At 43.7% G+C, this 25,516-nt stretch overlaps 13 protein-coding genes across 15 annotated transcripts; 7 read left to right on the forward strand and 6 right to left on the reverse strand.

The window, feature by feature from the left end:
* Positions 1-6: 6 nt before the first annotated feature.
* LOC136198957 (uncharacterized) lies at positions 7-4,681 on the reverse strand. 2 transcript variants are annotated; one of them, XM_065989032.1, is made up of 15 exons: positions 4,541-4,681; positions 4,271-4,453; positions 4,128-4,207; positions 3,971-4,071; positions 3,849-3,918; positions 3,696-3,803; positions 3,492-3,635; positions 3,317-3,427; positions 3,226-3,264; positions 3,059-3,175; positions 2,797-3,013; positions 2,664-2,735; positions 2,536-2,606; positions 2,457-2,474; positions 7-2,398 (listed from the first exon to the last, which is right to left on the reverse strand). In XM_065989032.1, exons 2-15 carry the CDS (start codon positions 4,449-4,451, stop codon positions 86-88), a joined length of 3,642 nt encoding a protein of 1,213 aa, XP_065845104.1. In that variant the 5' UTR covers positions 4,452-4,453; positions 4,541-4,681; the 3' UTR covers positions 7-85. The 2 variants fall into 2 exon arrangements, with proteins under 2 accessions (XP_065845104.1, XP_065845105.1); XM_065989033.1 differs by having other exon boundaries at positions 4,271-4,479; positions 4,541-4,680.
* An 86-nt stretch (positions 4,682-4,767) lies between these two features.
* Positions 4,768-6,014, forward strand: LOC136198985 (transcription initiation factor IIA subunit 1-like). Its single transcript, XM_065989070.1, has 7 exons — positions 4,768-4,881; positions 4,935-5,036; positions 5,091-5,195; positions 5,247-5,309; positions 5,363-5,581; positions 5,632-5,718; positions 5,793-6,014. The coding sequence occupies exons 1-7, from the start codon at positions 4,861-4,863 to the stop codon at positions 5,898-5,900; spliced, it is 705 nt and encodes a 234-aa protein (XP_065845142.1). The 5' UTR covers positions 4,768-4,860; the 3' UTR covers positions 5,901-6,014.
* LOC136198965 (follicle-stimulating hormone receptor-like) lies at positions 5,846-8,912 on the reverse strand. The gene is made up of 7 exons (XM_065989044.1): positions 8,636-8,912; positions 8,228-8,299; positions 8,098-8,169; positions 7,978-8,049; positions 7,853-7,924; positions 7,717-7,791; positions 5,846-7,664 (listed from the first exon to the last, which is right to left on the reverse strand). The coding sequence occupies exons 1-7, from the start codon at positions 8,842-8,844 to the stop codon at positions 6,005-6,007; spliced, it is 2,232 nt and encodes a 743-aa protein (XP_065845116.1). The 5' UTR covers positions 8,845-8,912; the 3' UTR covers positions 5,846-6,004.
* Positions 8,913-8,952: 40 nt separating this feature from the next.
* LOC136198969 (RAS guanyl-releasing protein 2-B-like) lies at positions 8,953-12,173 on the forward strand. The gene is made up of 15 exons (XM_065989048.1): positions 8,953-9,368; positions 9,446-9,551; positions 9,609-9,689; positions 9,747-9,857; positions 9,916-10,105; positions 10,170-10,343; positions 10,390-10,506; positions 10,556-10,659; positions 10,708-10,885; positions 10,936-11,028; positions 11,084-11,185; positions 11,235-11,350; positions 11,402-11,540; positions 11,598-11,700; positions 11,752-12,173. Exons 1-15 carry the CDS (start codon positions 9,272-9,274, stop codon positions 12,078-12,080), a joined length of 2,040 nt encoding a protein of 679 aa, XP_065845120.1. The 5' UTR covers positions 8,953-9,271; the 3' UTR covers positions 12,081-12,173.
* A 160-nt stretch (positions 12,174-12,333) lies between these two features.
* LOC136198961 (uncharacterized) lies at positions 12,334-16,329 on the reverse strand. The gene is made up of 17 exons (XM_065989037.1): positions 16,047-16,329; positions 15,920-15,988; positions 15,739-15,869; positions 15,528-15,690; positions 15,204-15,480; positions 14,955-15,148; positions 14,786-14,902; positions 14,560-14,724; positions 14,437-14,513; positions 14,206-14,387; positions 14,093-14,154; positions 13,736-14,043; positions 13,566-13,682; positions 13,438-13,518; positions 13,311-13,388; positions 12,952-13,261; positions 12,334-12,902 (listed from the first exon to the last, which is right to left on the reverse strand). The coding sequence occupies exons 1-17, from the start codon at positions 16,308-16,310 to the stop codon at positions 12,459-12,461; spliced, it is 3,039 nt and encodes a 1,012-aa protein (XP_065845109.1). The 5' UTR covers positions 16,311-16,329; the 3' UTR covers positions 12,334-12,458.
* Positions 16,330-16,439: 110 nt separating this feature from the next.
* LOC136198986 (nucleolar and spindle-associated protein 1-like) lies at positions 16,440-17,440 on the reverse strand. The gene is made up of 5 exons (XM_065989071.1): positions 17,319-17,440; positions 17,127-17,271; positions 16,901-17,080; positions 16,710-16,851; positions 16,440-16,648 (listed from the first exon to the last, which is right to left on the reverse strand). The coding sequence occupies exons 1-5, from the start codon at positions 17,421-17,423 to the stop codon at positions 16,564-16,566; spliced, it is 657 nt and encodes a 218-aa protein (XP_065845143.1). The 5' UTR covers positions 17,424-17,440; the 3' UTR covers positions 16,440-16,563.
* Positions 17,441-17,491: 51 nt separating this feature from the next.
* LOC136198989 (peroxiredoxin-5, mitochondrial-like) lies at positions 17,492-18,477 on the forward strand. Its single transcript, XM_065989074.1, has 7 exons — positions 17,492-17,581; positions 17,637-17,771; positions 17,824-17,865; positions 17,915-18,004; positions 18,067-18,105; positions 18,156-18,211; positions 18,267-18,477. The coding sequence occupies exons 1-7, from the start codon at positions 17,513-17,515 to the stop codon at positions 18,370-18,372; spliced, it is 537 nt and encodes a 178-aa protein (XP_065845146.1). The 5' UTR covers positions 17,492-17,512; the 3' UTR covers positions 18,373-18,477.
* A 6-nt stretch (positions 18,478-18,483) lies between these two features.
* On the forward strand, positions 18,484-19,527 carry LOC136198991 (uncharacterized). Its single transcript, XM_065989075.1, has 5 exons — positions 18,484-18,528; positions 18,662-18,828; positions 18,876-18,931; positions 19,082-19,294; positions 19,343-19,527. The coding sequence occupies exons 2-5, from the start codon at positions 18,711-18,713 to the stop codon at positions 19,463-19,465; spliced, it is 510 nt and encodes a 169-aa protein (XP_065845147.1). The 5' UTR covers positions 18,484-18,528; positions 18,662-18,710; the 3' UTR covers positions 19,466-19,527.
* Positions 19,457-20,827, reverse strand: LOC136198979 (interleukin-1 receptor-associated kinase 4-like). Of its 2 annotated transcripts, none has more exons than XM_065989061.1 (2): positions 20,672-20,827; positions 19,457-20,618 (listed from the first exon to the last, which is right to left on the reverse strand). In XM_065989061.1, exon 2 carries the CDS (start codon positions 20,584-20,586, stop codon positions 19,480-19,482), a length of 1,107 nt encoding a protein of 368 aa, XP_065845133.1. In that variant the 5' UTR covers positions 20,587-20,618; positions 20,672-20,827; the 3' UTR covers positions 19,457-19,479. The 2 variants fall into 2 exon arrangements, with proteins under 2 accessions (XP_065845133.1, XP_065845134.1); XM_065989062.1 differs by having other exon boundaries at positions 20,692-20,817.
* Positions 20,270-21,658, forward strand: LOC136198993 (AP-2 complex subunit sigma). The gene is made up of 6 exons (XM_065989077.1): positions 20,270-20,587; positions 20,635-20,890; positions 20,947-21,096; positions 21,152-21,265; positions 21,322-21,381; positions 21,434-21,658. Exons 2-6 carry the CDS (start codon positions 20,888-20,890, stop codon positions 21,533-21,535), a joined length of 429 nt encoding a protein of 142 aa, XP_065845149.1. The 5' UTR covers positions 20,270-20,587; positions 20,635-20,887; the 3' UTR covers positions 21,536-21,658.
* On the reverse strand, positions 21,597-22,357 carry LOC136198994 (protein max-like). The gene is made up of 5 exons (XM_065989079.1): positions 22,255-22,357; positions 22,088-22,198; positions 21,952-22,026; positions 21,854-21,902; positions 21,597-21,807 (listed from the first exon to the last, which is right to left on the reverse strand). The coding sequence occupies exons 1-5, from the start codon at positions 22,303-22,305 to the stop codon at positions 21,677-21,679; spliced, it is 417 nt and encodes a 138-aa protein (XP_065845151.1). The 5' UTR covers positions 22,306-22,357; the 3' UTR covers positions 21,597-21,676.
* A 12-nt stretch (positions 22,358-22,369) lies between these two features.
* LOC136199056 (N-alpha-acetyltransferase 20-like) lies at positions 22,370-23,166 on the forward strand. Its single transcript, XM_065989159.1, has 5 exons — positions 22,370-22,443; positions 22,492-22,516; positions 22,575-22,665; positions 22,724-22,859; positions 22,914-23,166. The coding sequence occupies exons 1-5, from the start codon at positions 22,391-22,393 to the stop codon at positions 23,137-23,139; spliced, it is 531 nt and encodes a 176-aa protein (XP_065845231.1). The 5' UTR covers positions 22,370-22,390; the 3' UTR covers positions 23,140-23,166.
* Positions 23,167-23,176: 10 nt separating this feature from the next.
* Positions 23,177-25,512, forward strand: LOC136199045 (rho GTPase-activating protein 11A-like). The gene is made up of 9 exons (XM_065989145.1): positions 23,177-23,388; positions 23,442-23,536; positions 23,590-24,317; positions 24,465-24,659; positions 24,709-24,811; positions 24,856-24,938; positions 24,995-25,106; positions 25,154-25,244; positions 25,298-25,512. The coding sequence occupies exons 1-9, from the start codon at positions 23,266-23,268 to the stop codon at positions 25,430-25,432; spliced, it is 1,665 nt and encodes a 554-aa protein (XP_065845217.1). The 5' UTR covers positions 23,177-23,265; the 3' UTR covers positions 25,433-25,512.
* The last annotated feature ends 4 nt before the right edge of the window (positions 25,513-25,516 follow it).

The raw sequence follows: 25,516 nt of genomic DNA on the forward strand, positions 1-25,516 counted from the left end.
TGCGCATACGAGATATCAATTATGAATTATCACAGCTAAAAAAATATTTAGAAAATGCTAACAAAAAACTCCACAAAAAATTGGCTTACTGACTACCCGACCCAAATTTAGCCGCAATTCTTTTAACCCAACCCTTAGCTGGACGACTAATAGTTCCGCGTCGTTTTTTCTTCTTTTTCTTCGAATCGCCGCTCTCCTCTCCTTCGTGCAAGTGACAACTCGCCTGACTGCTCGCTTCACTGCTTACGCTTTCCGTGTCGCTTTCCCAGTCAACGGATCCCAAAGCGTAGTCACTCTGCCGCCTCTCGGCGGATAACTGTGAAAATTCTCCTTCAAATTCAAGACTCGCCTCGCTTTTGATTCTCCTTCTCAATCTCCCCGAGCCTGGAGCCCCCGGCATGAGGGGCGTGACGACGCCAGAAGCCGCCTGAGTCTCTTCTTTAAGAGGACTCAATTCGCGGCTACTGATTTCCTTTTGTTCAGCCGGCGTTTCTTTGCTACTGCGCAATTTGTTCACCATTTTCGAATAACTTCGAGCCATCAACTTTACGATTCCACGTCCACTTGGCGTCGTTGTCGTCGCTGCCGACGGCGGCGGCGGCGGCGATTTCACTTCCGAAGTTTCTCGCAAATTGCTTTCTTTCTTACTCTCGTCCTTTTCTAATCGAAGTGCCTGGTCTAGCGACAGTGTTCGTTCTCTCATTGCCCCTGAGTCGCTTTGCGGCGTCGCGCTCACGTCCGCTCGCTGTTCTTCCAGTTCCGGCAAATCGAAACTTGCCAGGAGTTGACCCACGTCGCACGCAGCTGAAGTTTGAGGAGGAGGAGAAGGAGAAGGAGAAGGATCTCTATTGTCAGGTTCTTGCTGCTCAAGCTGAGGTGTCGTAGGAAGAGATTCCTTTTCTTCAGGGCAGGTCATAGACATCTCTTCATCATCGGCAATTTTAGTTTCAGTTTCGAGCGGATCCTCTGTGGCTTCTCTAACGGGAATCGACTCCTCTTTTTCCTCTTTTTCGTCGTCGTTTTCTTCCTTCTCTTCCGCTATGGGCGGCGTTTTTTCGGGCGATCGCTCCGGCGTAATTCGTTGGCTTCTATAGTCAAAATTGTCTAGCCACATCGACACAATTCGATCTTCTTCGTGTTTCTCCGCTACCACCGTCTCGACGTCGTCATTCTCTTCTTCCCATTCAGCGGATCGATTTGATTTCGTCTCTTCCTCTTCGTTTTCATTGGCTGGAACGGACAGCAAAGCCTCTTCGTTTTCTACGACTTCTTTTTGATAGAAAACCGTCTCTTTTTCCTCATCTTTTTCCAGCGGAGCCTCGCCGTTTTCTCCGCCTTTCTCCTCATCGTTTTGATCAACTTTCTCCAGTAGAGCTTCGTCTACTACCGTTTCTTTTTCCGTGTCTTTTTGACTGACTTTTTCGTCTTCTTCTCTCACTTCTTCTTGATTCACTACCGTTTCTTTCTCCGTGTCTTTTTCCGGTTGAGCCTCGTCTTCTTTTCCGCCTTCCTTTTGCTCTTCTTGACTAATTTTCTTCCCCGTATCTCTGATTTCTTTGATTTCCTCCAGGAAGGACGCCTCCTCCTTCCAAAGCTCTTCCGTTCTTACCGTCTCTTCGCCTTCACTCTTCACCGATATCGAATACTTTCGAAATATCGCATCAACGATAAGAATATCCCATCCGGAATCTTGATCCGACGTTTCTTCATCGTCCCAGGTTGATCTAATCAGCGGCGATTGCTCTCGTTTTCCTATCAGTTCCCCCGCAAGATCTCCCGCGAGGCTATAGACCGAAGTACGACTCCCCCTCGCCGCCATTTTCCCCTTTGCATTCACATACGCTTCACCGGATTTCGAGCTAAAAGACTCCATCGTTTTCTTGCGTCGAATAGACTGCCTAGCCATGGAATTTCGCCTCTTAATAATCGGCGAATGAACGGACTTTTTTCGCTGGAGCGGCGACGCGGAAAACGTCGCCGCCTTATTGCTATTAATCGGAATTTCCTTGGAACGACTCGGACGACGAATGGGACGCCTATCTAGTCGCGAAACGGTACGACTACTACGACGAATCAACGGCGGCGTTTCATTTTTCGTATTTTTTTCCGCCGTTGGTATTTCGCGCTCCGCTGACGACTCCTTCCGGCTTCGGTATCTCTCCATGGCACGCGATTTTCGCAACTTTTCTAAATCTTCTTTGCTTACGTGACGATTTCTACGATGACGTAGAGACGTTTCGTCGTCCGATGGATCGTCCTTGGGTTTGTCGCGATTTTCGACTACCCATTGCGTCGTCTCCTCGCTAAAATCAAAGAGAGATTGGGCCCTTGGTTTGCCTCTGGTTGGAGTCGGAGGACGAAGAGATGCGACTGGTGTAGCCGTGTCAATAGTCATATTCTGCACAGCAAGAAAACAAATAAATGAAATCAAAGCGAAATCCCTAAACGTAGCAAACCTTTTTCGAAAGCGAAAGCTATAGAATAAATAAATAAATAAATAAATGCAATATCAATAATTTTCTATGGGTTTCTTACTGTTTTCTCCTTTCGACTGAGAGTGACAAGCGAAGCGGGTTGCTTCCTTCTTCCAAAAGTCGCGGCTTTCCCTGTAATAAAAGCAAGACATGTCTCCATATTAAATTGAGTACAGAATCAACTCGTGCCTTTCTCAATTGATTTTGGCTGTTCGTCTGGAATAGGAGTAAGGGTGTGGTGATACGGTAACATCCCCACATCTGAAATTAATTAATTAAATGCTATAGAAGTGATAGTACTCTAGGTGGGGGAATCACGCGCCTTTTCCCGGTGAAATTCCCAAGACCATTTCTCGCGCTTTGACGGGCAAATTGGGCAAACTATCGAGCACGAGACGCCGCAATTCGACAACCCATTTCTGCTTATTTTCCAACGACGAGCATTGAAATACAACGTTATTTTTTAAATTGCCGAATTGTGAGATTTGAAAGAATAGAGGCTGATTAGCAACAAACTCAGTGAGAACCATATCAGTCATCTAAATTTTCCTTATTAATTAATTAAATTCAATGAGCGAACCTACATCGTAATGACTCTTGTAGCTAAAGTGACCGTCTTCGCGTTTCTTTGTAATAAGAATTCGTTTTTGAAACAGAAAAACCCATCTTGGGTCACGTGCACCGGGAACTTTTAAAACCGCCTAAGATTTTGAATTAAAAAATAAACATATATAATCTATAATAACCGTACTTCCATAAGTAGAGATCCACTTAGTGATAAATCATCTCCCTAGTATTGCTACAGTAGAGGATAGATATTCTTTGTGATGTAGATACAATACCTTCCAGTCAGTCAACAGACTTTGAATTTCCTGCACTCGGACAGTCGCTTCATCGCGTTTTTTCATTTCGTTAATGTGCTCAGCAACTGACGTCATTGTGAGCAGAGCTTGCTACATGACGTAACACAGCTAACCTTGATGTGCGTGCGAGAGAGAGAAAGAGGGAGAAGTTTACCTGCAAAGTGTCATATCCTCGCAAATTTCGATCCGTACTTTTGACCAAATCTAACAAGAGAAGTCGATATTTGAGAATTCTCTGCACAGGCTTGAGAAGATATGAGCCCAAAGGTAGAAGATGTCCCAAGTGCTGTTGACGTTCCTTAGAAGAAAAAAAAAACAGAACTTTATTCATAATTAAAAAATTCAGTGCTTTACTTACTTTGAGAAAATTAAAAATTGGATTTTTATTCTGGCCATAGTCAGTGAGAATTGCAACAGCTCTTGGATAATTTGTACAATAGAGCGTGTATTGACGAAATCCTCCTTCCTAATAAAAATTATTAGTGCGCGTTAGTTTAATTTTTATGCTTACATTTTCAATAAAAGATTTTCCAATTCTAGCGGGATCTCCTTGCGCTTGCTCCAACGCGACCAAAAGAACACTAGTAATTCAATTACATAAAAGCAGATTAATTAATTGATTAATTAATATACTCGTGAAATTCGCAGATTTCATTTATATTGCTGAAAATCGCCATAAAATCATCGTCGCGATCACGAAAGACGTCTCGATCGAGACTCGGCGTTTGATAGCCCTAATTCGGCGTATACGCTCGTTTTCTCGTTAGACGAAGCCAATACATGTAATTACCTCGATAATAGTCGTCAAATCGGCGACGTACGATCGCTCCGTATCGATTATTTCTTGAATTATGCGAGAGACTTTTCCTTCTGTGAGTAACCGCACATACGGGCGCTGGAGGAGTAGTAAACAAAAGTTGCAACATTTGATACCTTTCGGAGGCGGCGGCGGCGGAGTGAAATCGTCGTCGTTATCGTTATCGTCGTCGATTTTCTTTTCCAATTCGCTGCTTGGATTTTCGTCTCCATTTCGTTCGTTCCAAGATGAGATCGTTGTCGTTTCGCCTCGGGGCGTCTCTTCGTCTTCCGAACTGACTCGATTCGTTTCGGACATGCCTAAGGGTAGCGACGATATATGTCAACTGACGGAATAAAGATGAAGGAACTTTACGAAGCGCGAGCGGTGCGTTTCCTTATTCGTACCTTATCGAAGCGATTTTTTTGAATCGAGTGCTTCGAGAAAAGACTGGAGGCGATATTCGAATCGATCTCTTTGTTACTCTTGCGTTCGTCTCTTTCGTTTTGCAAGTACGGCCACTGTGTAATGTGTCTACACAGTCGCATGCGCAGTGCAGGTGTGCAGGCGTCATTAATTGGTTAACGCTATCGTGACGTCACGGTGCTCTTCGCCTCCCATTGGCTGATCGGAGACTAGGGACCAGTATATAAGGGATCGCTCCTCGTCGACTATAAAAGGAGAGCGTCGACGGCAGAAACGAGTCGGGTTTAGGCGTCTAGCAGCGATGGCGAGTCGCACGAACGTGGTAAATTCTAGTGGCTCCCCCTTTGAGGATCGTACGTCGAACTAACTCTCCAGGCCGGCGTCTACAACGAAGTCATAAAAGACGTCGTAGAAAAGGTCAGGGAAAAGTTTCTCAACGAAGGAGTCGACGAGCAAGTGCTCCAAGAGCTGAAACAGGTAGAGTACATCTTTTGCCTTGACGTCACGCCTGACGTCACGAGATGTTTACAGCTTTGGACAGCGAAAGTGCATCAGACGGGTTCCGTGCACAACTGGGAAGCAGGAGCGGCTCCCATAGGCCGTAACGTCTATCCTCACGCTAGCGCGCCGCCTCGCGTAAAAACATTTTCTTTCATTCATTGATTCCTATTTGAATTTGATTCTCAGGTGGCTTCCGCTCATGCGCAGCTGACTGTGCAAGGACAAAGAGTCGAATTGCCTGTTGCTACGGTAATTTTTCGTTGTTGCGGGCGTGCGTTACGTTGGAATGTCTTCGCGGTTAGGAAAGCGTGCTCGCTTCGCAGTTTCCCGGATTCGGGGCCCCTTCCAAGGCGAAAACGCCCCAATTGGACGGATCGCGGCCAGAAAAGGCGAAAAAAGTGCCGCAACTGGACGGAGCTACCGAAGATTCATCTACATCGTCATCGGAAGACGAAGAAAACGACGAGGATCGCGAAAACGACGAAGGGGCGGGAAAAGAAAGCGGAGAAGATAACGTAGAGGTTAATTCGATCAAGAAATTAAGATCGATACGTCAAGGAGATGTTCGTAGGAAGGAGAACCACTCGGTTCAGGAGATGACGTCGATTCAGAAGAAGAATTCGACACGGAAAACGTCGTCGTCTGCCAATTTGAAAGAGTAAGAATTTTAATTAATTAATTAAATTAAAATTAATTAATTAATTAATATCGCCTGGGTACCGCCTCCTCAAGGTGGGACGCATGCGCAATCGCTGGAAATTTCAACTCAAAGACGGAATCATGAATCTGGAGGGAAAAGACTATATATTCCACAAAGCCAGTGGAGAAGCTGACTGGTAGCAGTAAATATCAACAGGAGAAAAAAGGATAATCAGCTACAGATCCATCCTCAATTAATTAGTGAACTAGAATATTATCTATTAGTAGTAGTAATCCTATCTCCTCTAAACTGTGGCACTTTGACTCAGCCATGACACGTCAAGATCTTCCTCTTGTCCTTCTTCCGCCAATATTCCCAATTGATTTGTCGCTTCCATGGTAACGCTATTTTCACCTCCCACCATTCCATTGCTTACCGTGGTCACTTCCGTGTTGCTATTCGCGCTCACTTTCCTTCCGTCGTCCCCCGTTTGCACGATTCCGTTTCTTGGGCTGCTTGGCCTTCCCATTGACATCGTGTCAGACGTTTGTGAGGGGCGTTGAGATCCGCTCATGGGCAGTCCTGTCAATTCGGTGCCGCGCCGATTACGAGTATTGTGCCTTGGCGATGCCGGCGTTAAGTTCTCGAGCGTATTGCGATACTGCTTTTCGAATAGTCCAAATTTCCTGTACCAAAATTCGAAGAAATCACGGCGGAATTGTATTGTGAATATGACGTAGAGAAAGGGATTAGCACACGCGTTGAGAGGATAGATGAAGACCATAATCACCTTTGCTGCGCCGAGGGAGATGGATAGGCCTTGATAGGTGGCCAGAAGACCGAGAATGATGATTGGAAACCAGCAGAAAAAATCCACAGCAACGAGTAAAGACATCTTTTTAAATACGGACACGTCGCGGTTTTGCCTGTGAAATTTTCCGCCCGTTAGGCTGCAGAAGAGGTACGAGTACACGGTGAGGATAATAAAGAAGGCAATCAAATTCAGTACAAGAAGGATTGTGGCGTAGGCTTTTCCTCCTGTGTCTCTGACGTCAAAAGGTAAACAAATTGCGCTGACCGTGTAGTCGTTGACTCCGACGAGTGGTAACATTGCCATGACAATGGCAAATATCCATCCAATAGTGACGATAGCGATTGCCTGTTTCATGCGCATCTTTTTGAAGTACAAGGCGTTCTGAAGCCGATAGAGTCGCTCTATTGTAATCGACGTTAGCATGTAGAGGGAAAGCTCCGAACTGAAGACGGAAATGAATCCCGCAAATTGACATCCGCCGCCTGTCTTCCACGATGGCGCGTGATTAGCATATGTACCATACGTCGAGGCATCCACTATGCTAATCGTGATGAGATAGACCCCCATCCATAAGTCTGCAAAGGCCATATTGATGAGGAGAAGTCGGACGGCCGTGAAGCGTTCATAGGCAACGATAATTGTCGCAATTACTGTAAAGTTTCCAATGACGTTCACCAGTATAATTATCCATACGAAAATTCGCAGTGGCCACCATCCCATGACGTTGTCACACGAGTTGAATACGTCAGGTCCCGGAGTGCAAGTGATATTGTTTGCAATGTCTGCCAGAGCCGTTGGATCCGGTCTTCTGCACTCTCTTTGAGCATTTCCGCTTCGTTGCAGCAAAACAAGTTCATCTTCAGTGGCTCTTTTTTCACGAAAAGGAGGTTTATCGATAACATGAGCAACGCCGTCTGGAGTGGTACTGGGGTGCATCGTCGTTAGAGGAGTCGCACTTTCTGGATGCCAGTGTTTGCCTATGAACTTGCAGCAGTGAGCCGGATAGGTCAGACGCATGAGACGTATTCTTTGAAGGTCTTTATCGGTAGGAAACTGCGTCAATTTTCGGACATTTTTCACGAATATGCGTCGAATACTGCTACTGATATCTTCATAGGGAAAAGATTCTATGTTTGTGTCGCTCAAGTATCTAAAGAAAAAGATGTCACTCTATGCTACTTCCATTTCTATACAAAATTTACACTTCGTGAAGCGTCCAAAGTCCTGCAAATGCTCTTGGATGAATTGTCTTCAAATTACGATTTTCATTCAACCGCCTACAAACAAAAATCAAAATCTATTTTTTCCAATGCTGAGCATTTCATCTATTCTTCTTACAAACTGGTTAGTCGACACATTTCTACAAACGTAAAATCATCCACCTCTTCAATGTCATTAGAGGCCAGATTTCTTAAAAGACAACAATCAGCCATTAGCAATAACTAAATTCCCCCCAATAGTACAAAACTGTTAGAGAAGTGAGGCCAATAAAATGCTCCTTTTTGATATTCGATATCAAATTGTTTTCCAGATCTCTACACAACATAAGTTAAATTAGATCACTGTCTTGCGGAATTTCTTACAGATGGACAAGTTCAGAGAGATTCTGAAAAACCGTTTCTTCCCATTTTGATATTTGATTGTGACCCAATTTTCTGAAAAAAAAAAACAGCTTCGCAGTTTCAAAAGATGATTAGACCCTTGCTCTCTAACATTTCTGTCAAATCAGGATAACGCTGAAACGGTTGGCCAACCAATTCTTCGATAGCATTATTGGTCAGATGCCTAAGAGAAAACATGGCGAGCACGTGAGACACGCCCTTAAATTCTCTCCTAACAATCTCTCTAAAGAAAGCATCTCAGTGGAAGGAAAGCGCGGCAGTAGTACGTGGGATTTCGACTGGGGTCAGTGACTACGAAGCGAGGGCGGCGGTCGGGCAACCGCGAAGCCGGCTACAGCTGTCAATCAATTGAGGGACAGACGCTCTTGTCAGCTAGAAAGGAAGTGCATTCGACGCTGAACACTTCCGCGTCTTTTCCAAAAACGACGTTACGCGCGGGGGGCAAAAGGGGGCGAGCCTTCCCACACTCCTGTCTACGCGCCGCGCCGTCGCGACTTACAATGAGGTGATGTTGCGGGGAAAGCATTCGTGCGGAATGGTCTTCAGATTCTTTCCCGAGCAACTAAATCCCACGTTTGTCCCACTCATTTCGAGTCCGGGATCGCATTCGTCGCAAGAGGCCAATGAAGATGCCGTGCGGATGAGGCTCGTGGAAATGATAGTGACGAGAAGGGCCATCGCAGCGACGCTGACGGGTGGCGACGACATCTGTGCCAACACAAGCGAGGCGTTATGAAAACTACTGATGAAAACAACGCTCGGGATCTCTCCCGTCACGCCCTAAGGGGGCCCATTCGCTTGGCTTCTAATTGAATCAATGAGATGCTTAATTGTCGAGAGACCCAGAGAGGAGACTCTTTTGTGGTCGTGTCTGGGTCTAGGTGATTGGCATTTCTGTTGGCTGGTGTCAGAGAGGAAAAAAATATTTTGAATAATTTTTCACTTTGAACTTTATTGGCGTCATAGGCATCTTTTCAGAAGAGCGAACGACTTTTGGACTTGTAGCAGGCGAAGCCGCGAAAAGAATCGATTTCCATTTCTAATTCAATTCTACCCACGTCTTCCCGTGTAGGCGTTGCCCGTACCATGTGACGCGAGGCGCCTCATTCCTGTCCTGACCGACGACCACTCCCCAATGGCAAGCACGGAACTCCTCGTTCTCGAAGAGGAGAACGAAATCAAAACGGGCGCCACCTTCGAGAAACTCGTCTCGGTCGTAACGAAACTATTTGGTGAGTAATATGAGCCGTATTTCGGTTCAATTGCAAACGGTCGTCCGGTCACTTTCTCTTGATTAACCTTTGTCTAGATCGCGGCGGATTGCGCTCTCCTTCGGTGAAACTCCACCGCGTTCTCTTTCTAATGCACAAGTGGTACGTATCGACCGAAACTCTCGTTTCCATCTTCACAAAGCAGTAAGAAACGGGGCAGTCTGACGCCTGAACGGGCCGCCAAGACGTCAATTAACCCAGGTATCACGACGTGGGCGACGAGGAGACAATAGATCTGAAGCGAATCAAAGCGAAACGCGCAAGCATCGCAGCATCGCTACAGTACAAAGAAAAATAAACCGACTTCCGTATCGACACATTGTGGACCCCCGTTTTTAGGTATTGGATCGAAGAGTTTCCCGAGCATTTCGAATTCGACTTGGCCGCGCGCAAAGCGGCCGAACATCTTCAAGAAACCATGAAAGCGGACGACATCCTCAAAGAAGGAAGGTGCTCGTCATTTCCTCGCGTTCACATCCTCTCATCATAATCACTCGGTCTATTTTAGAGTGCGAATTTCCTCTAATCGATCGAGTCTCAGTTCGACGAGCTCTTTCCTTCAGCCGCCTGGGAGTCCGGGCGGCGGTCGCGTTGGACGATCGAGAGGACGAACGTCGTTTGCGTTCGATAATATCGGCGTCGAGGATTTAGCCGAGCAATTGACTCTCATCGATTTCGAGCTATTCAAACTCATACCGGTACTGTACATCCTTTTCGCGCGCTATCTGACGTCACCGTGACGTGTGAGGGTGATTTCTTTAGTTCGAGGAATGGGCTTTGTATGGAAAACACGCGAAGCCGCTCAACTGTCCTACACTTCAAGACGCCGTTTCGCGTTTCAATGGAATTTCGCGATGGATTCAGGCGCGGATTCTGAGCGAAAGGACGCCTTACGAACGGGCGAAATCCATATCGCATTTTATAGCTGTTGCACAGGTGACTCGCTCTTTCCTATAAATTTTTAATTCAATCCGCTTTTTAGCATTTGAAATCGCTTGATAATTTTAATACTTTGGTTGCCGTTGTTGGATCGCTGAGCAGTTCGTCTATTGCCCGGCTCAAATTGACTTTTCAGGAATTATCCAAAAATGATAAAAAGGTTTCTAACTAGTCTCCTTTAGTAATTGTATTAAATATGATAATTTCAGGCGTTGAAGAGCCTTCAGGCGGATGTTAGCAGTGACGGAAATTATTCACAATACAGAAAATATATAGCTGCTATTCCTCGCTACAAATTTGCTTTTCCTGTCATGTAAGTTCATTGAGTGTGTATATGTATCCTTCTTATTTGTGACTATAGTGGTATTGTCCTCAAAGACCTCGTAGCAACGCATGCAGCACTAAAAGACAAAGATGAAAATGGGTTTATTAACGTGAGAAAGCTCACCCAGCTCTATCAATACTTTGAAGACATCCACTCGTATCAATGGAATAATCCAAAGTTTCTTGGCCAACCTGAACTTCTTGACATTCTCAGGGTAACGTAGTTGAGCGCCATAAATAGTTAGATTTCATTTTGAATTTGTAGGTTTCTTTGCAACCCCGATTTTCCGAGGAAGAGCTCTACGAACTTTCTCTGATGCGAGAAGCACGACCAACAAAGACAGCTTCTATAGATACGGTCTTGCGTTTAAATTTTAATTTTAATTTTAAACTTACACTATTGATTTTTTTAGCTGATGGAAACCGAGGATAGCTTGTTCAGTGATTGGGCGTCAGGAGTTGAACGCAATGTCAATGAGGCCGTTCTGAAGAGACACATAACCCTGATGGTTGATGTACGTCTGTCCTAGACATGTTTAGCTGAAGTATAAGGATTTTCTTTAGGCTGTTTTTCGGGCTTACGACACCGATAAAAACGGCTGCATATCTATTGAAGAATTTACTGAATTATCAACCCATTTTCCCTTTATTGATGCCTTTGCCGTTTTGGACGCCAATAAGTAATACTTTATAGTCCAGGTAGTTGATCAATTATGAGTTTATTCGTTTAGTGACGGTGTAATCAGTCGAACTGAAATGAGAGACTACTTCTATCGGGCTAACCTTCCCCTACTCCGCGAAAGTTTTAATCACACGTTCCAAGAGGCTACATTCTTTTCCCGCACTTACTGCTATCATTGTGACGGCCTGGTATGAAAAAAACAGTTTATCATATCTCACTAGGTAGAGAGTCTTTTGGCTTTGCAGTTGTGGGGCCTTCTGAAGCAGGGCTTCAAGTGCAAAGGATGTGGAATCAATTGCCACAAGCATTGCAAAGATCTAGTTGTTGTTGAATGTAGAAGAGAGAAACGTAACATAATCAAGTTATTTATCCAATAATCAGGCTACGTTTTTTATTTAGTTGATTCGCCTCTAACTTTGAAAAAACGCAAGGCTGGGAGAAATCGTTCTCTGCCAGCTTCAATCGACGTGATGTCAAATCCAGGCTATATGAATAACGGGCCAGATTCTCCTAGCAAGGAACGACTCACTAAATTGGAGGAAGATCACGTGAAAACTCTAACGGAAAACACTCGACTCAGAATGCAATTGACTACAGTAACAAAAAAGCTGGAAGTGTGCGAGGAAGAATTAACTCAGATGAAGAGAAAAATGGAAACAATTCGACAGGAAACAATTGATTACGTCCTCAGGCACTTACACGAGCCCTTCGACGGTTCAGACGTTTAGAAATTTATACGTTTTTAAGCTAAGTTAAATTTTATGCACTGCAGTTTTTAGAGGCAAGGTTCGTTTCTAAGCAACAAAGATAGTAAGAGCGAATACGGGTGTTTATAGTTCCCGTAGAACCGTGCCACGTGTCGACTAAAATCTCCCCTCAAAAGAGTCCTCCGAGGCCATTCCTGCACTAGCGGACCAATCATAGGTGATTTTTATAGCGTAACACTGCTTCTTGGTCTGCAACAAGCAACGTAACGTCGAGTACGAGCTTCTAACCCCGTGTTTTTTTACTTCCAAAGTTCAAATGAAGTGCTAAGAGGATCTATGACCTATTTCTAACTCTACGGTAAGCCTGTATAGTACAACGATCCGGGGAGGGGCCCCCCTCTAATACAATCCGTCGTCCAACATAACGTTCCTTTTCGGCTTTTCTTTTTCCACCGAAACTTCCTTTTTTGACGTCGTAGTCGACGTTTTTCGTCCAAAAAGCGAAAATTTTTTCTTTTTATCTGACGCCCCGCCTCCAAACCAAGACCTCCGCCTACTTTTCTTTTTCTCGCCACTGCCACTCTCCTTCTCTTGAATTTCAACCGGTGCTGCTTCCGGGAATAAAATTGCGTGAAGCACGCGATGAATAAAGTCGAATTGACTGCTCGTTTCGACCAAGCAAGGCCGTTGATTTCTCATCAAAGTCAGAAGAGAATCCACAAAAAATTCCTCTCCATTTTTGACGTCATCATGATCGTCATTTTCTAATAATTCCAAAGCTCCAAGAATACAGCAAAACGATCCACATCGACCCGTTCCCAAAAATCCGTGCACCAAAACCGGCTAAAAAATCGAATTTCCAAAAGTTAATTTAGTTGATATTAATTCTCACCTGATCCTTGCTAACTTTCTTGTAATTATTTCGAATGAGCGTTGCGAAATCGGCGACGTTTAAAACCGATTTTGGAACGCCGTGATCCGGCCATTCTGCGTATTGATACAGTGTGACGGATCGTGATTCGGCGCTTCGCGATTCCTCGAGAACGAAGTCGCGTGCTTTGACTCCCGCAACGATTTCGTTTCTCAACGGCGAACTGACGACTTTGAGTCCACCCGGGACCCATCGCGCCGGTTTTCCTCTAGAGTATGACTGAGCTGCTAGCCCATACTCATCTCCATCTCCACTAGAATCAGGCCAGTATCTAAACGCAGATATATTATTTTTATTTTTCCGAGCTCTTTTCGTCTTACTCTTCGCATTTGATTTCTCCGTTTTCAATCGTCTTTGTTAGCATTACGATGATTCTGACGTTGTTCTCCCATATCATTCTACAAATACGTCAATTTTAGTTGAAAACGATTTTTTATATACTGTCACCTCCAAAAGTCTTGATAGGTGTCTTCCAACGGGGACTGAGCGACGATAAACTTCGTTGGACAATTAGGAATTTTCACGTGACTGAAATTATTGATAAATCAATTGATTTGGACGGGCTTTTAGTCTACCTTGCGTTGATGTAATCAGATCCCTGAGCACCGTCAATTAGAGTCAGTTTTACTCGGCTGTGCTCCGGAGGCAAGCACGTTAGCCCTTCGTGATTTTTAAATTTATTTTCCGGAAGCCTGTAGGAGGAACGACGTCAAGTCCTAAATGATTTTTTTCTTTATTTTCTTACGTCGCTGTTCTGAAATCGTGAGCGTGGTTTTCGTCTTTGGCAATTATTTGACGAAATTCTTCCTCGAGTGATTCTCCGTTTTTCAGTCTTTCGTATCTTTGTTTGAGCGTTTCAGTGTGATCCTTTTTGGGCGGTGTTTTCTTTGTGTCCGTCTCATGAACATCATCCTCTGCTTCATTCTCCTCGGGAATTGTGTCCGTACTGCTTTGAGATACAGAACGACTTCTAAGCGACGGTTTTCGCTTTCTCTTTTGCTTGGGTCTCTCCTTTGTAAGATGAGACAAGCTGGAAGAACTTGATATACTCCCCTAAGGAGAAAGTCGTCAAAATTTTCCATTTCTACATTTAGCTATATACAGAAATATCATCAAACTCCTTGTATGGAGATGGAGTCTCCTGTATAAACGAAGTTTCCATTTCTAAACGCACGAACCATGTCTAATCTTCTGATGACGAACTTTTGAACATACCGTCTTTTTCAAATATTGCCATTTCATCGTCCTGTTGCGCAAGCAAGCGAAGACCGAGAAACTTATCAGCTGCTTTTCTCACAGCTCGTTTTCTCCTCTCCATCGTATCATCGTCGTCCAGTTTCTTCAATTTTTGCTGGCCAGCTGCTTGGAAGGCTTCGACAGCAGCCACAGCAGCTTCCCTAACACAACCAAATTAAATTTTTTATTCCTTAGAACGGTGGTTGTGACTTTGTTTCGGAGGAAGGCAGAGAGTCCATTGCTCTAGCAGACTGACCCCAGCTTGACGTGGGGGAACGAAAAACGGTCTAAAAATAACTGAAAAAAATTTTTAAGTAGTTGGCTTTGCCATACCGATCCAGCTTTCGTCGGTAGTTCGTCCTCTTGTCGTGCGGTAATAGGCATAATATTGCCTGATTTCGATTTTCTCAGGACGTCATTGCGATCTGCCTTTGCACGTTTCTTCGTAATTTCTCCCCCAAGACTAGTCAGACCAGTGTCTTGCAAAGAATTAACCAACTGGGAATTAGGAAAGAAAGAGCTAAGCATGGCTACAAAGGTACTCGTTCGTTAGACCCACTTCCTGCATTCCTTCTTCAGTCATAGCTGAATTGTGGACGTCGAGCTTTCTCAACGTTGAATTATGCTTGGCTAGAACCTCGACAAATCTCTTTCCGGCTTCGTCAGTGAAGTCATTCTATTTGGCATTGATTTTTCTGCGTACAGTAAGTCGTGCACTCAAAACTTACTTCTGCTATGAAAAGACTTCGAAGGGATTGATTTTTCGCGAGAGCTGCAGCTAATTGCGAAGCTCCATCGTTACGAATTTCATTTCCAGACACAATGAGCTTTTCCAGTGTCTCGCTTTCTAGCAGGGAGCTCGCCAAAATGACGGCTCCTTCGTCTCCAATACGGTTATCAGCCAGACCAAGCGACTTTAGCGCTAATAAAGAGCTCCGTTATTTCTATATACGCATACTCAAAGCGTCTCTTTATACTCGTATTTTTCCTCAAAGCCTGAGCGATCTTTTTTGCTCCGACATCGCTTATGGCATTTCCTCCGAGTCCCAACGACTCCAACTTGCAGACTTTAGCTTCTACGTCTTCCTCTGTTTCCGTTTTTCCTTGCAACATCTCTGCGAGAGAGTTGACGGCTCGATCGGAAATTCCATTTCCTCCCAGAGCCAGCCACCTCAAGTGAGACTCGTCGGCGTTGGAAAGCAAAGCCTCAGCAATAGCACTTGCTCCAATATCGCCAATATGGTTACACCCAAGCTGAAAGACGTAAATTAGAGATTTCTTATAAAATTCTCCAACTTTACTCCCAGCCACTCGATGGTCGAATTTTCTTTGAGCCCTTTTGCTAGCGCTTCAGCTCCTTCAGCGAAAATTCGGTTATGCCACAGAGATAAACCGATAAGAGTAGAATTATTTGAGAGGCATCTTCCAAGAGATTCAGCTCCCTTATCCGATATGCAGTTCTCTCTTGAAATAATAGGTGAATGTACAGCGAGAGCGCAGTTGGGTTCTCACCCTAGTTCTAATGTTAGAAGTCTAGTGTTTGCCTGCAAAGCTTCAGCCAAAGCAGTCGCTCCCTCGTCGCTAATTCCGCACTTATTGACGACCAAGTGTTGAAGCGTGATAGTAGTTTTATTCTTCAAAATCTAAAATCTCCAAAAATAGTATAAAAATTTAAGAAACTCTTCCACCAAACCTGGGCCAGACAAATAGCTCCCGCATTACCTAGCGGATTTCCCCTTTGATGCGGAACGCTTGCAGTGGACTACAACGTTAGCTCTTGGGCGTGTCAATGCAATGAATGGGGTGTGGTTTCGCCTTACGAATTCCAATCGTCTCAGTCGACTCTTTTTTAACGGATTGCTTAGCGAATCAACGATAGCTTGAGCACCCACGTGGCTGATATCGCAACCGCCGAGTTTGAGAATGCGCGCTCTCGTATTCGTTCGCAGCGCCTCGGCGAGGGCCACCGCCCCCCGATCTCCCGCGCTCGAATTTTCGCAGTTCACCTCGACGTACGTGCGATCGTTTTCCGCAACGCGTTGCACGTTATCGCGAAGCTTCTTGGACGATTCCGCTGCGCCCATGACGATCCTCCGGCACGAAGTTTCCCTCCCCCGGATTAGTGGGAGACGATCAATAATTGATAAGGCACTTATTGAAATTGACGCCATGACCAATGCGGAAAATTAAAAATAATAATGAATTCAATTTACTGATACATTTATTGGAATTGACGTCACGACAGACACGGAAAATTTATATTAATACAATCAATGATCAATAAGGTACTAACACATTTATTAGAAAGGACGTCACAACAAACACGGAAAATTAATATTAATAGGCAAGTTCTCGTCTTCCTTGAATCATCTTTTCTCTTTTCGTTTTCTGATCCATTGCCTTCTGCTTCCGCGTTTTATTTCTACGAGAATTATTTATTATTAACAAACATTTTTATTTATTTATTTTCCAAGTGTCCTTACTTGATATCAATCTTTCTCTCCTTTGGATCTTCTCTGACTATTTTTCCTTTGTATGGCTTATAAGACAATGGGCGAGAAAGGCTCGCTTTCAAATCAAAAGCAATTTTAGGCTTTGTTGTAGATCCAAAAGCAAAGGGAGATTCTAAAAATCAATACATAGATTTTATTCTAATCAAGACGTACGGGAATACTTAGAGGAGTTTTCCAATTAAATTTTGGAGATTTCATTTCAGCGCTTTTTGGTTTTATTTTTGGAGTGAAATTCATCATTTTTTGACGTCTTTCTTCCTTTCGTTTTGCGTAATCTTCAATGGATTCCATTCGTTGAAAATTTCGCTCGTGAATGCCAGTAAAGCGAGGAATTTTAGACACTACGAAAGATGTTTACTTAAAATTAGAGAAAATCGATCAATTTGCCTTTTGTTTTGACCACTCCACGATCTTTTTTAGGAGAAACGCTGAACGTTTGCCTTCGAGCAGGTAAAACCGATTTTTTCGGCGATTTCGGAGTCGATTTTGGCACTCCATAGTATTCGATAAGTTTCTGCTTCATTTCTTCGTTCTAACGACCAAGTTTTGAAACGATAACGGTTCGAAGAAGACGCGTACTTTGCCGTTGGCTTTTATTTTTAGACGTTTGCACAGTTTCTGAAGCTGAGGGCGCTTCATCGTAGAAATCGTCGCCGAATCGAATGATTCCGTTGCTTCGCTCATTGTTTTTCGTTCAAACGTATACGGGATCGTCGAGCGCTCGACGATTGGCCAGAATTGGTCAGGGCGTGTTTAGCGCACGCGACCACTCGATGCTTTGTTCTCGTTTTGTCACGAAACGAACGTTCTTCCTCAGCTCAGCACTCAGAATGGCAATAAACGTAAACAAGAGCACATTTCCGTAGAGACAGAGTTCAAACTAGGCTCCTAATTCAGATAGGAGACCGACTTCCTTCAATAAACGTCTTCGAAGACACCCCAGCCACTAAAGTCAACTTAGCCGAATTGTTTTCGGGCAAAAAAGGCATCCTCTTTGCAGTTCCAGGTGCATTCACACCGGGATGCTCGAAAGTGAGTCGTCGCGAGACTCTAGCCTAAAAATCGTCGAAAAATCTTTTTTTAGACTCACCTACCAGGCTACGTCCAAGATTTCGATAAAATCAAAGTATCTAGGCAACGTTTATTGATCAATTTGATAAGTTTGGCTGTCTAAGGCAAAGGGCGTTGAAGTGATTGCTTGCATTTCCGTCAATGATCCGTTTGTTATGGCAGCTTGGGGCGAAAATCAAAAAGCGGGAGGAAAAGTCTAAAAAATACGAATTTTTTTGACAACCATGTTATTAATTAAAAATGGGTTTGGGTTTAGGTTCGTATGCTTGCTGACACTACTGGCGAATTTACAAAAGTGAGAATTTTTTGAAAAGTTTTTTCTGGTTTTGATTCGTTTTGGATTAGAAAATTGGAATGGATCTGGATTTGGCGGCTTTTTTGGGAAACGTGCGTTCAAAACGGTAGAATAGACACATTTTGTTAATAATTAAAATTTAATAATTTCGTACTAATCAGCTATTCAATGGTGATTGATGATGGGGTTGTCACAGCCTTGAATGTTGAGCCAGATGGCAAGGGTCTCACGTGCAGTTTGTCAAACGAAATATTGAGCCAATTGTGAGACTTCTAAATCAAGATGGATTCCTCCAAACGCAATTTGAATGTTCGCTTTTTTTGTCAGTCTATAACGCACGTTAGGCATGTGATTCGTTTATTTCTTGCAGCATTTCGTCCAGTTCTTGCTTAGATAGAGTTCCATATATGCGTCAATGGACAAGTAAGTGGGGCTACATTGGGCTTTAATTAAACTTGCTTCCTCGTCGTTTTGCACGAATTACGTTTCGCTAATTAGCTAATTGAGGCAACGGCTACGTAGTTGTTCTATTGTCTAATGCATTGCATACATAAAGATCCGCGTGATCTCATTTGCAATCACGTGCTGTTCCGGGTGGGGAGAGAATGGGCGAGTCCAACTTGAAGCAGTGGACTTTTCTTCTCGTTAATGGAGTCAGCTTAGTGGCGGGCACAGTAGGACTTGCTCTTCTCCTTCTTATGACGCTAGGAAGTGTATACGAAGGTTGGTCCGTCACGGGTTTTTCAATAACATAACCTCCCTATACTTAGAGACTAAAAAGGAGGCATCAAGTGTTCAGAGATGCGCAGAAAGCAAAGAGGATAAAGTAATGCTTACATGTTTCTATAGAAACCACTTGTGGTATAGGGACAGTAGGCTACAGTAGTATAGAATCAAATTCCTTGATCAGAAAGAGAATTTAGTATAGGACCCCTGCAGGATTAGGAACACTTATAATAAATATACTGTATATTAGATGTCTGCCTCCGAAATGTGCTATCTGTCTGATAAAGAAGACCTAATGAATATCTACGTGGATGAAGACGAGGAGGACGCGTTTGTAGAGTCCCTAAGCCGAACTTTGGAAAACGTAGAGGATCTGTTTTCTGAGGCAGAAGTGGCCCATCATATGGGACAGCAGAAACTAAAAGAGGAACTATTAGCACAGAGAAATAGTCTGGAAATTGAGGTAGTGATGAAATAGATAGGATGAAGCCGCTTTTCATCTTCTACGTAGCTAAACCGGCTGGAGATGGAAAAGGAGATTCTTACGCTTGCACAATCGGAAAACGAAAATCAAAGTAAGCCGTCGAAAAAGGTAAAAAAACCCAAACAAAGACGCGGTGCAAAATTGCAGTAGCGCTCGTTTTATTTTTAATTTTTATGGACGTAAACGTTAAAATCGTGCGGCGACGTATCCTGCCCACTACTGTCCGTAAAAACGTGCCCACCGCGGGGAATTACCAAGTTGGGAGTTTCCGAAAACCCGAGCGTTTCTTGCTTAGAAAACTCCTCCCCATCTCGTTTCATTCTCTCTACAATTCGCCCCATTTTTTGCCCTATTCTTTCCTCCTCCGTTCCGACGAGTGGTAGCTTTTCTAAGCCCCTATAAACGTCTGTCATGCTGCAGCGTTTTGTCGAGCGATGCTCAACGCATTTTGCAGCGATGCAAGCAAATTCTTGTGCCTGAGCCTTCGGATATCTTTCCCCGAGAAGACGGTCCACGTAACGTAGTAAACTTTTCGGATTTTCAAACTTCGATTCGAGATAAGTTATGAGATCTTTCTTTTCTTTTCGACGCGGATCGTGCGGCGCCAAACCGGTCAAAACTTCCAGCATAATAACACCAAAACTGAAAACGTCTAATTTCGGCGTAATTTCGCCGCGTAAATATTCCGGTGCTAAATAGCCGGACGTACCCATGACGTTTTGCGTTTTAAGACTTCTTCCCGTTTCCGAGAGCGAGCGCGCCAAGCCAAAGTCTCCCACCTTAGCGCGCATCGCCAAATCAAGAAGAATATTTGCACTCTTTATATCGCGATGTATAAATGGTTTTTGTGGGTCCGCCGTGTGTAGATAGGATATACCGCGCGCCGAATCGCGCATTATGCTCATACGGGACGACCATTCTAATTTAGCGCGCTCGCGTGGATCTAACTTGTCTTCCAACGTTCCATTTTCCATAAATTCATAAACGAGACACGGATCGTTTCCATCGACTGAATAACCCATGAGGCAAATTAGATTGGGATGACGAAATTGCGCGAGAACTTCAATTTCAGTAACGAATTGTTCTTTTGTTTTATACTTGGTTTTTTCTTTTGTATTGTTTAGACGTTTGATTGCAACTTCGGTGAAACGAAGGATGCCTTTAAAGACGGGACCGAAACCTCCTTCACCTAGTTTTTTTCCACCTTTTGAAATAGGCAAGTCGTTGAAGTTGTCCGTCGATTGGGCAAGATCAGTAAAGGAAAAGTTCATAGTAAGATGTTGAATTTCTGGTTGCCTTGAACCTATAAAACGTTGCAGCTTGTTCGGGGGGATTTTTGGGGAACTGTGAGATCACTTGGGTAACTCCCCGCCTACAGGAAATTGCTGCGTGGCAAGTCTTGGGAATCTTTTCTGATTGGCTTGACACCTTTCGATGTAGGAGAAGACTTGGGGAAATGTACGACGCCCAAATCAGAGAGATGGAGAGATCGAATAACACCTTCCTACGGGAATCGAATGCGCAAAATTGCGCAAACTGCTGAGCAGACTGCGTACTATACCCGAAGAAAACATGGTTATTCTCGCCGTTATTGCTCGATTTTATCGTCGCAATCGATACCTTTTGTCTAGATTCGATTCATCCTGATACAAAATCGCGCCGGAAAGACGCGTCTCGCCAAATGGTTCATGGCATTCGAAGACGACGAAAAACAAAAGCTGATCGAAGAAGTGCACGCAGTCGTCACCGTGCGCGATGCAAAACACACGAATTTCGTCGAGGTAAACACGAAATTTCGTAGCGGGGCCCCCTTTGAGGAACCAACCTCGATTTTAGTTCCGCAACTTCAAAATCGTTTATCGAAGATACGCGGGACTTTATTTCTGCATATGCTGCGACGTCGACGACAACAATTTAGCCTATCTCGAAGCCATACATAACTTTGTAGAGGTACAAAATTAATAATAATTAATTAATTAATAATAATAGTACTGATTAATACGAAGGTATTGAACGAATATTTTCACAACGTTTGTGAACTCGATCTCGTCTTCAATTTCTATAAGGTAGTCTAGATATAAGAAATTAGTTAATTAATTAATTAATTAATTAATTGAGGTATATGCTGTTGTTGATGAAATGTTCTTGGCCGGGGAAATTCGCGAAACGAGTCAAATGAAAGTTTTGAATCAGCTTCAAATGCTCGGAACACTAGAATAAATATTCCCCTCCCCCTCCCCCTCTCATTTTTTTCTTTTGTCTCGTTTTGTTGATATGAACGTAGTGATCAAATTCTTTAATTTGTCACAATGTTGCGCAAACAAATGAAAAATTTCTACATAACGCGTTCTTTCGTTTTTTTTAATTATCTCGTGGTCTTTTGGGTTCTGGTTCGACGGTTTCTGATTGGACGACCGGAGGAATGATTCCGCTCAATGTAGCCATTCCTCCCTGATCAACCCCGCCCACGCGCGTTCGTTCCAAAGTGCTGACTAATTAAAAATTAAATTAAATTAAAATTATTTTTTTCGACGTTACTTTGCTGTTGCAATTGATCGTTTTGTCTCTTTAATTCGTCAATATCTCGCTAATGAAATAATCTATAGAATTATTATATCTTTAATTTTTATTTCTACTTCGTGGTCTTCCGTTTTCTTTCGTAGTAATTCGATGTAATCGGTCGCCTTATTCAATACTTGAGCTCTCGATGCCTTTCGAATTCGTCCTCGTTATTCGCGCATGCGCTCAAGTCTAATTTTCGACGTTTTTTACCTTTTCGCCGGCCATCGAAGGAACTGCGTCTCTTAGACTCGTGAAACTGTCTTTGATGTGATCTCTTCGACGTCGTTCCAGTGCGTTGTGATGACGTCTCTTGTCGAAATTCTGCGAAAACGACTTAGGGGGCCCCACTCGAATAATTCGCTTTTCTTGCTATATACATCGTCGTCGTTTTCGACGTCAATATCTCGATCGTCGTCAAAATCGCTCATTCCGTGAGAAAATACGACCTGGTTACGGCGTCCGCCGAAACTGTTTTCTCTAGCGCACGTTAGAATTGTAGAAACGATCCCCACGATGTCAATTCTAAGAGAGTTCACCTGCGACGATCTCTTTCGATTCAATGCAACGTAAGTAATAAAGTCGATTGGAACACATGTTCAACAACTGACGTGTAGAAATTTGGACCCACTCACCGAAACGGTAATGTCACGTGACAGCCGAAGTATCTCTTTCTCTCTGTATATCTACAGTTGCATAGTACGCCGTGAGTTTTTATCTGCAATATCTCGCTCGATGGCCCGAATTTTGCTTCGTCGCCGAATCTCCTTCGGGAAAAATCATGGGATACAGTAACCGACATTTTTTTTATATTTCGCAATAATTCGTTTATTAGCGTAATCTTATTAGTCCTCGGAAAAGCCGAAGGGTCTGTAGCCAGAGAACTGTGGCACGGTCACGTGACTGCCATTAGTATCACCCCCGAGTACAGGAGACTTGGATTGGCCGGAAAACTGATGAATTTACTCGAAGAGGTGTCCGAAAAGTAAGCGAGCACATTTTTCAAAATTAATTAATTAATTAATATCGAATTTTTTAGAAAAGATGTATTTTTTGTTGATCTGTTTGTGAGAGTGTCGAACAAACGCGCCGTCAATATGTACGAAAAATTGGGCTACATCGTTTACAGACGAGTTCTTGATTATTACTCGGGAACAAATACTGAAGATGCTTATGACATGAGAAAAGCCCTGCCGCGCGACGTTCACAAAAAATCGGTCGTGCCTTTGAAGGACCCTATACGTCCAGAAGATCTAGAATGGTAGGAAAGAAATACAAATTAGCGCGCGTTATCGTCCTCCTCCGGGAATGTCTTCGACTGCGCTCACGTGGTTTCGTCGACCAATCGCGATCGTCGGATAGTTTCAAAGCTCCTCTCCATCGAATCGACGATGCTGTACGCGTCTAAAACGATCGAAAGGGACGCCGTTCGTCTCGCCGTCACCGAGCGACTCAAGGAAATCGGAATCAAGCTTCCGCGCAAGCTCAGCACGCCGATCGCTATTCGTCTCGACGTAAAATCGCCAAACCGGCGTCTTCTCGCATTCGAACGAGCCTCATTTTATAGGACAAGAAACCGAAAACGCAACTCGGCGTACCCCTTCAGTCGAATAGCTGGAAACGCAAAGTGCATATCGTCCAAGGCGAAGCAAAAGTGCCACGGTATAGTTACGATAGCCGTAAACCCAAACAAAATTCATTCAAAAGTCTCCCAGACTCGTTTACGATGCCGTAACGCATCTGAACGGTCACACCGACGTCGAAGGTCTCTTTCGCGTGAGCGGATCGATCGTACGCCAACGAAAACTCGTCTCCGATTTGAATCAAGGTCTTCCAACGCCCGATGCGCATGCGCACGACATGGCGAACATTCTAAAGCGTTTCTTTCGCGAACTACCCGAACCCCTATTGACGTCACGCCTACTCGCGAGTTTCGAACAAGCGTGGGACATCCGGGAAAGTGGAACTTTCGATGACGTCACGTACACGGAAGCCGTACTCCTTCTCTGTCTTCTCTTGCCCGTCGAGCATCGTCACGTGCTTCAATATATTATGGGATTTATTAAATCGGTGGCGGATCGTTGTGACGTCAATAAAATGACGGCGGAGAATTTGGCGACGGTTTTGACGCCGAATTTTACGCGTTCGGGATCGAGATCGACTTTGCCGACGAAACGTCAATTGTTTGCTTATACTCGCGTTGTGGAATTGATGATTTTGAAGGCGGAGCTCATTGGGATTGTTCCTTGTGGAGTGGAGGAGAAAGTGAAGAAGATTAATTTGGTGCCCTTTTCAAGTGGAGATATGAAGGAAGGGGATGTTGTGGATGGAGGAGCAGCTTCTGGATCAACGGATCGTCATGCAGCAGAAGGAGGGAGTGGTGATCTGGAACAACTTGGTGCAAAGAAGAAAAGAAAGAAGAGAAGAAGTTCTTCACTATCAGGTAAATAAAACAGATATATAGATAGAAGTAGTAACTACTAAGTGTACATCTATCTATCTAATTAAAATAGATATGTAAGAGTATAGATAGATAGAAGTACTAACTACTAATCTATGTAAGTGTATCTACTCATGTTTCTTTCTCTAGGCTTTATTACTAAGTTGACTGGATTGACTACTGGTTCAAATAGAAAGACGTTGTTGGCTCGGAAGAAGACTTTGCCTACTGCTATGGAGATGCATGAGAGATTTGTGGCTAAGAAGGAGAATGAAGGAGGAGAAGAAGAAGAAACGAAGCAGGAGTCAGCTGATGAATTGGATTTTCAAATTCCACCCATAGAAAGTACGTTTACTTTTAATTCAAATTTCTAAGGAATTGTATGGATATTTAGTTGGGCATGTGACTGTGAGAAGTACGCCGCGATTGGTCAGAAAATCGCCAGGGAAACGCAAGGCTCCTCATGATGACGTAGCCTTGATGTCATCAAGCAAAAGGTACAGTTGAAAAATCTAGAAATTAATCTAATAAATCCCCATAGGCAAGCCATTCTTGCTAACACAATTAACCCCAATAAAATTCGTCCTGCGTTTTCAAAGGCCCCTTCTACTCCTCCACCAAGCAGTAAATTAATTAATTAATTAAAATTTCGGAACTTTTTTAAATGTTTTGTATCTGAGGTGTTGGACTTGTAGCGACTCCTCAATCTCCAGCTGTCCAATCAATTGTTTCTCTTCCTGTGGGAGACTCTCTTAGCAAAGGAAGTCCTTTGTGCACACCTAAAAGGAAAACGTTAGTTATTCACCTATAGTATTATTTATCGAATTGATAATATACAGGCGGAGGTCTGCCAGTTTGAAGGGAAAGAAAATTCGAAAATCTCCATCTATTGGTAGAAGAATCAAAAGGCTAAGTGACTCAATTTTCAAGGTATGTTTGTGAAAAATAGGGGGTTGGGACATTTCTAGTTCTCTTTTAATTAGAAACACGAAGAACCTTCGCTTTTGACTGCTGATCGTCTTTCTTCGTTTGAAATTGGGGCTCGTCTTGCTGGAGAAGCGCTCGATTACGAGAGAGACCAGAGAGAAGTGGAAACAGTCAAAGAATGGATTATTTAGACATTATTTGTTATAATTTTTTTGTAGAAAGCGTTGTATGTGATCGATAGAAATGAATTCAGCATGGAGATACTCACATACGGG

The sequence above is a fragment of the Oscarella lobularis genome, chromosome 20 (assembly GCF_947507565.1).
Source record: "Oscarella lobularis chromosome 20, ooOscLobu1.1, whole genome shotgun sequence".
Taxonomy (NCBI): Eukaryota; Metazoa; Porifera; class Homoscleromorpha; order Homosclerophorida; family Oscarellidae; genus Oscarella; species Oscarella lobularis.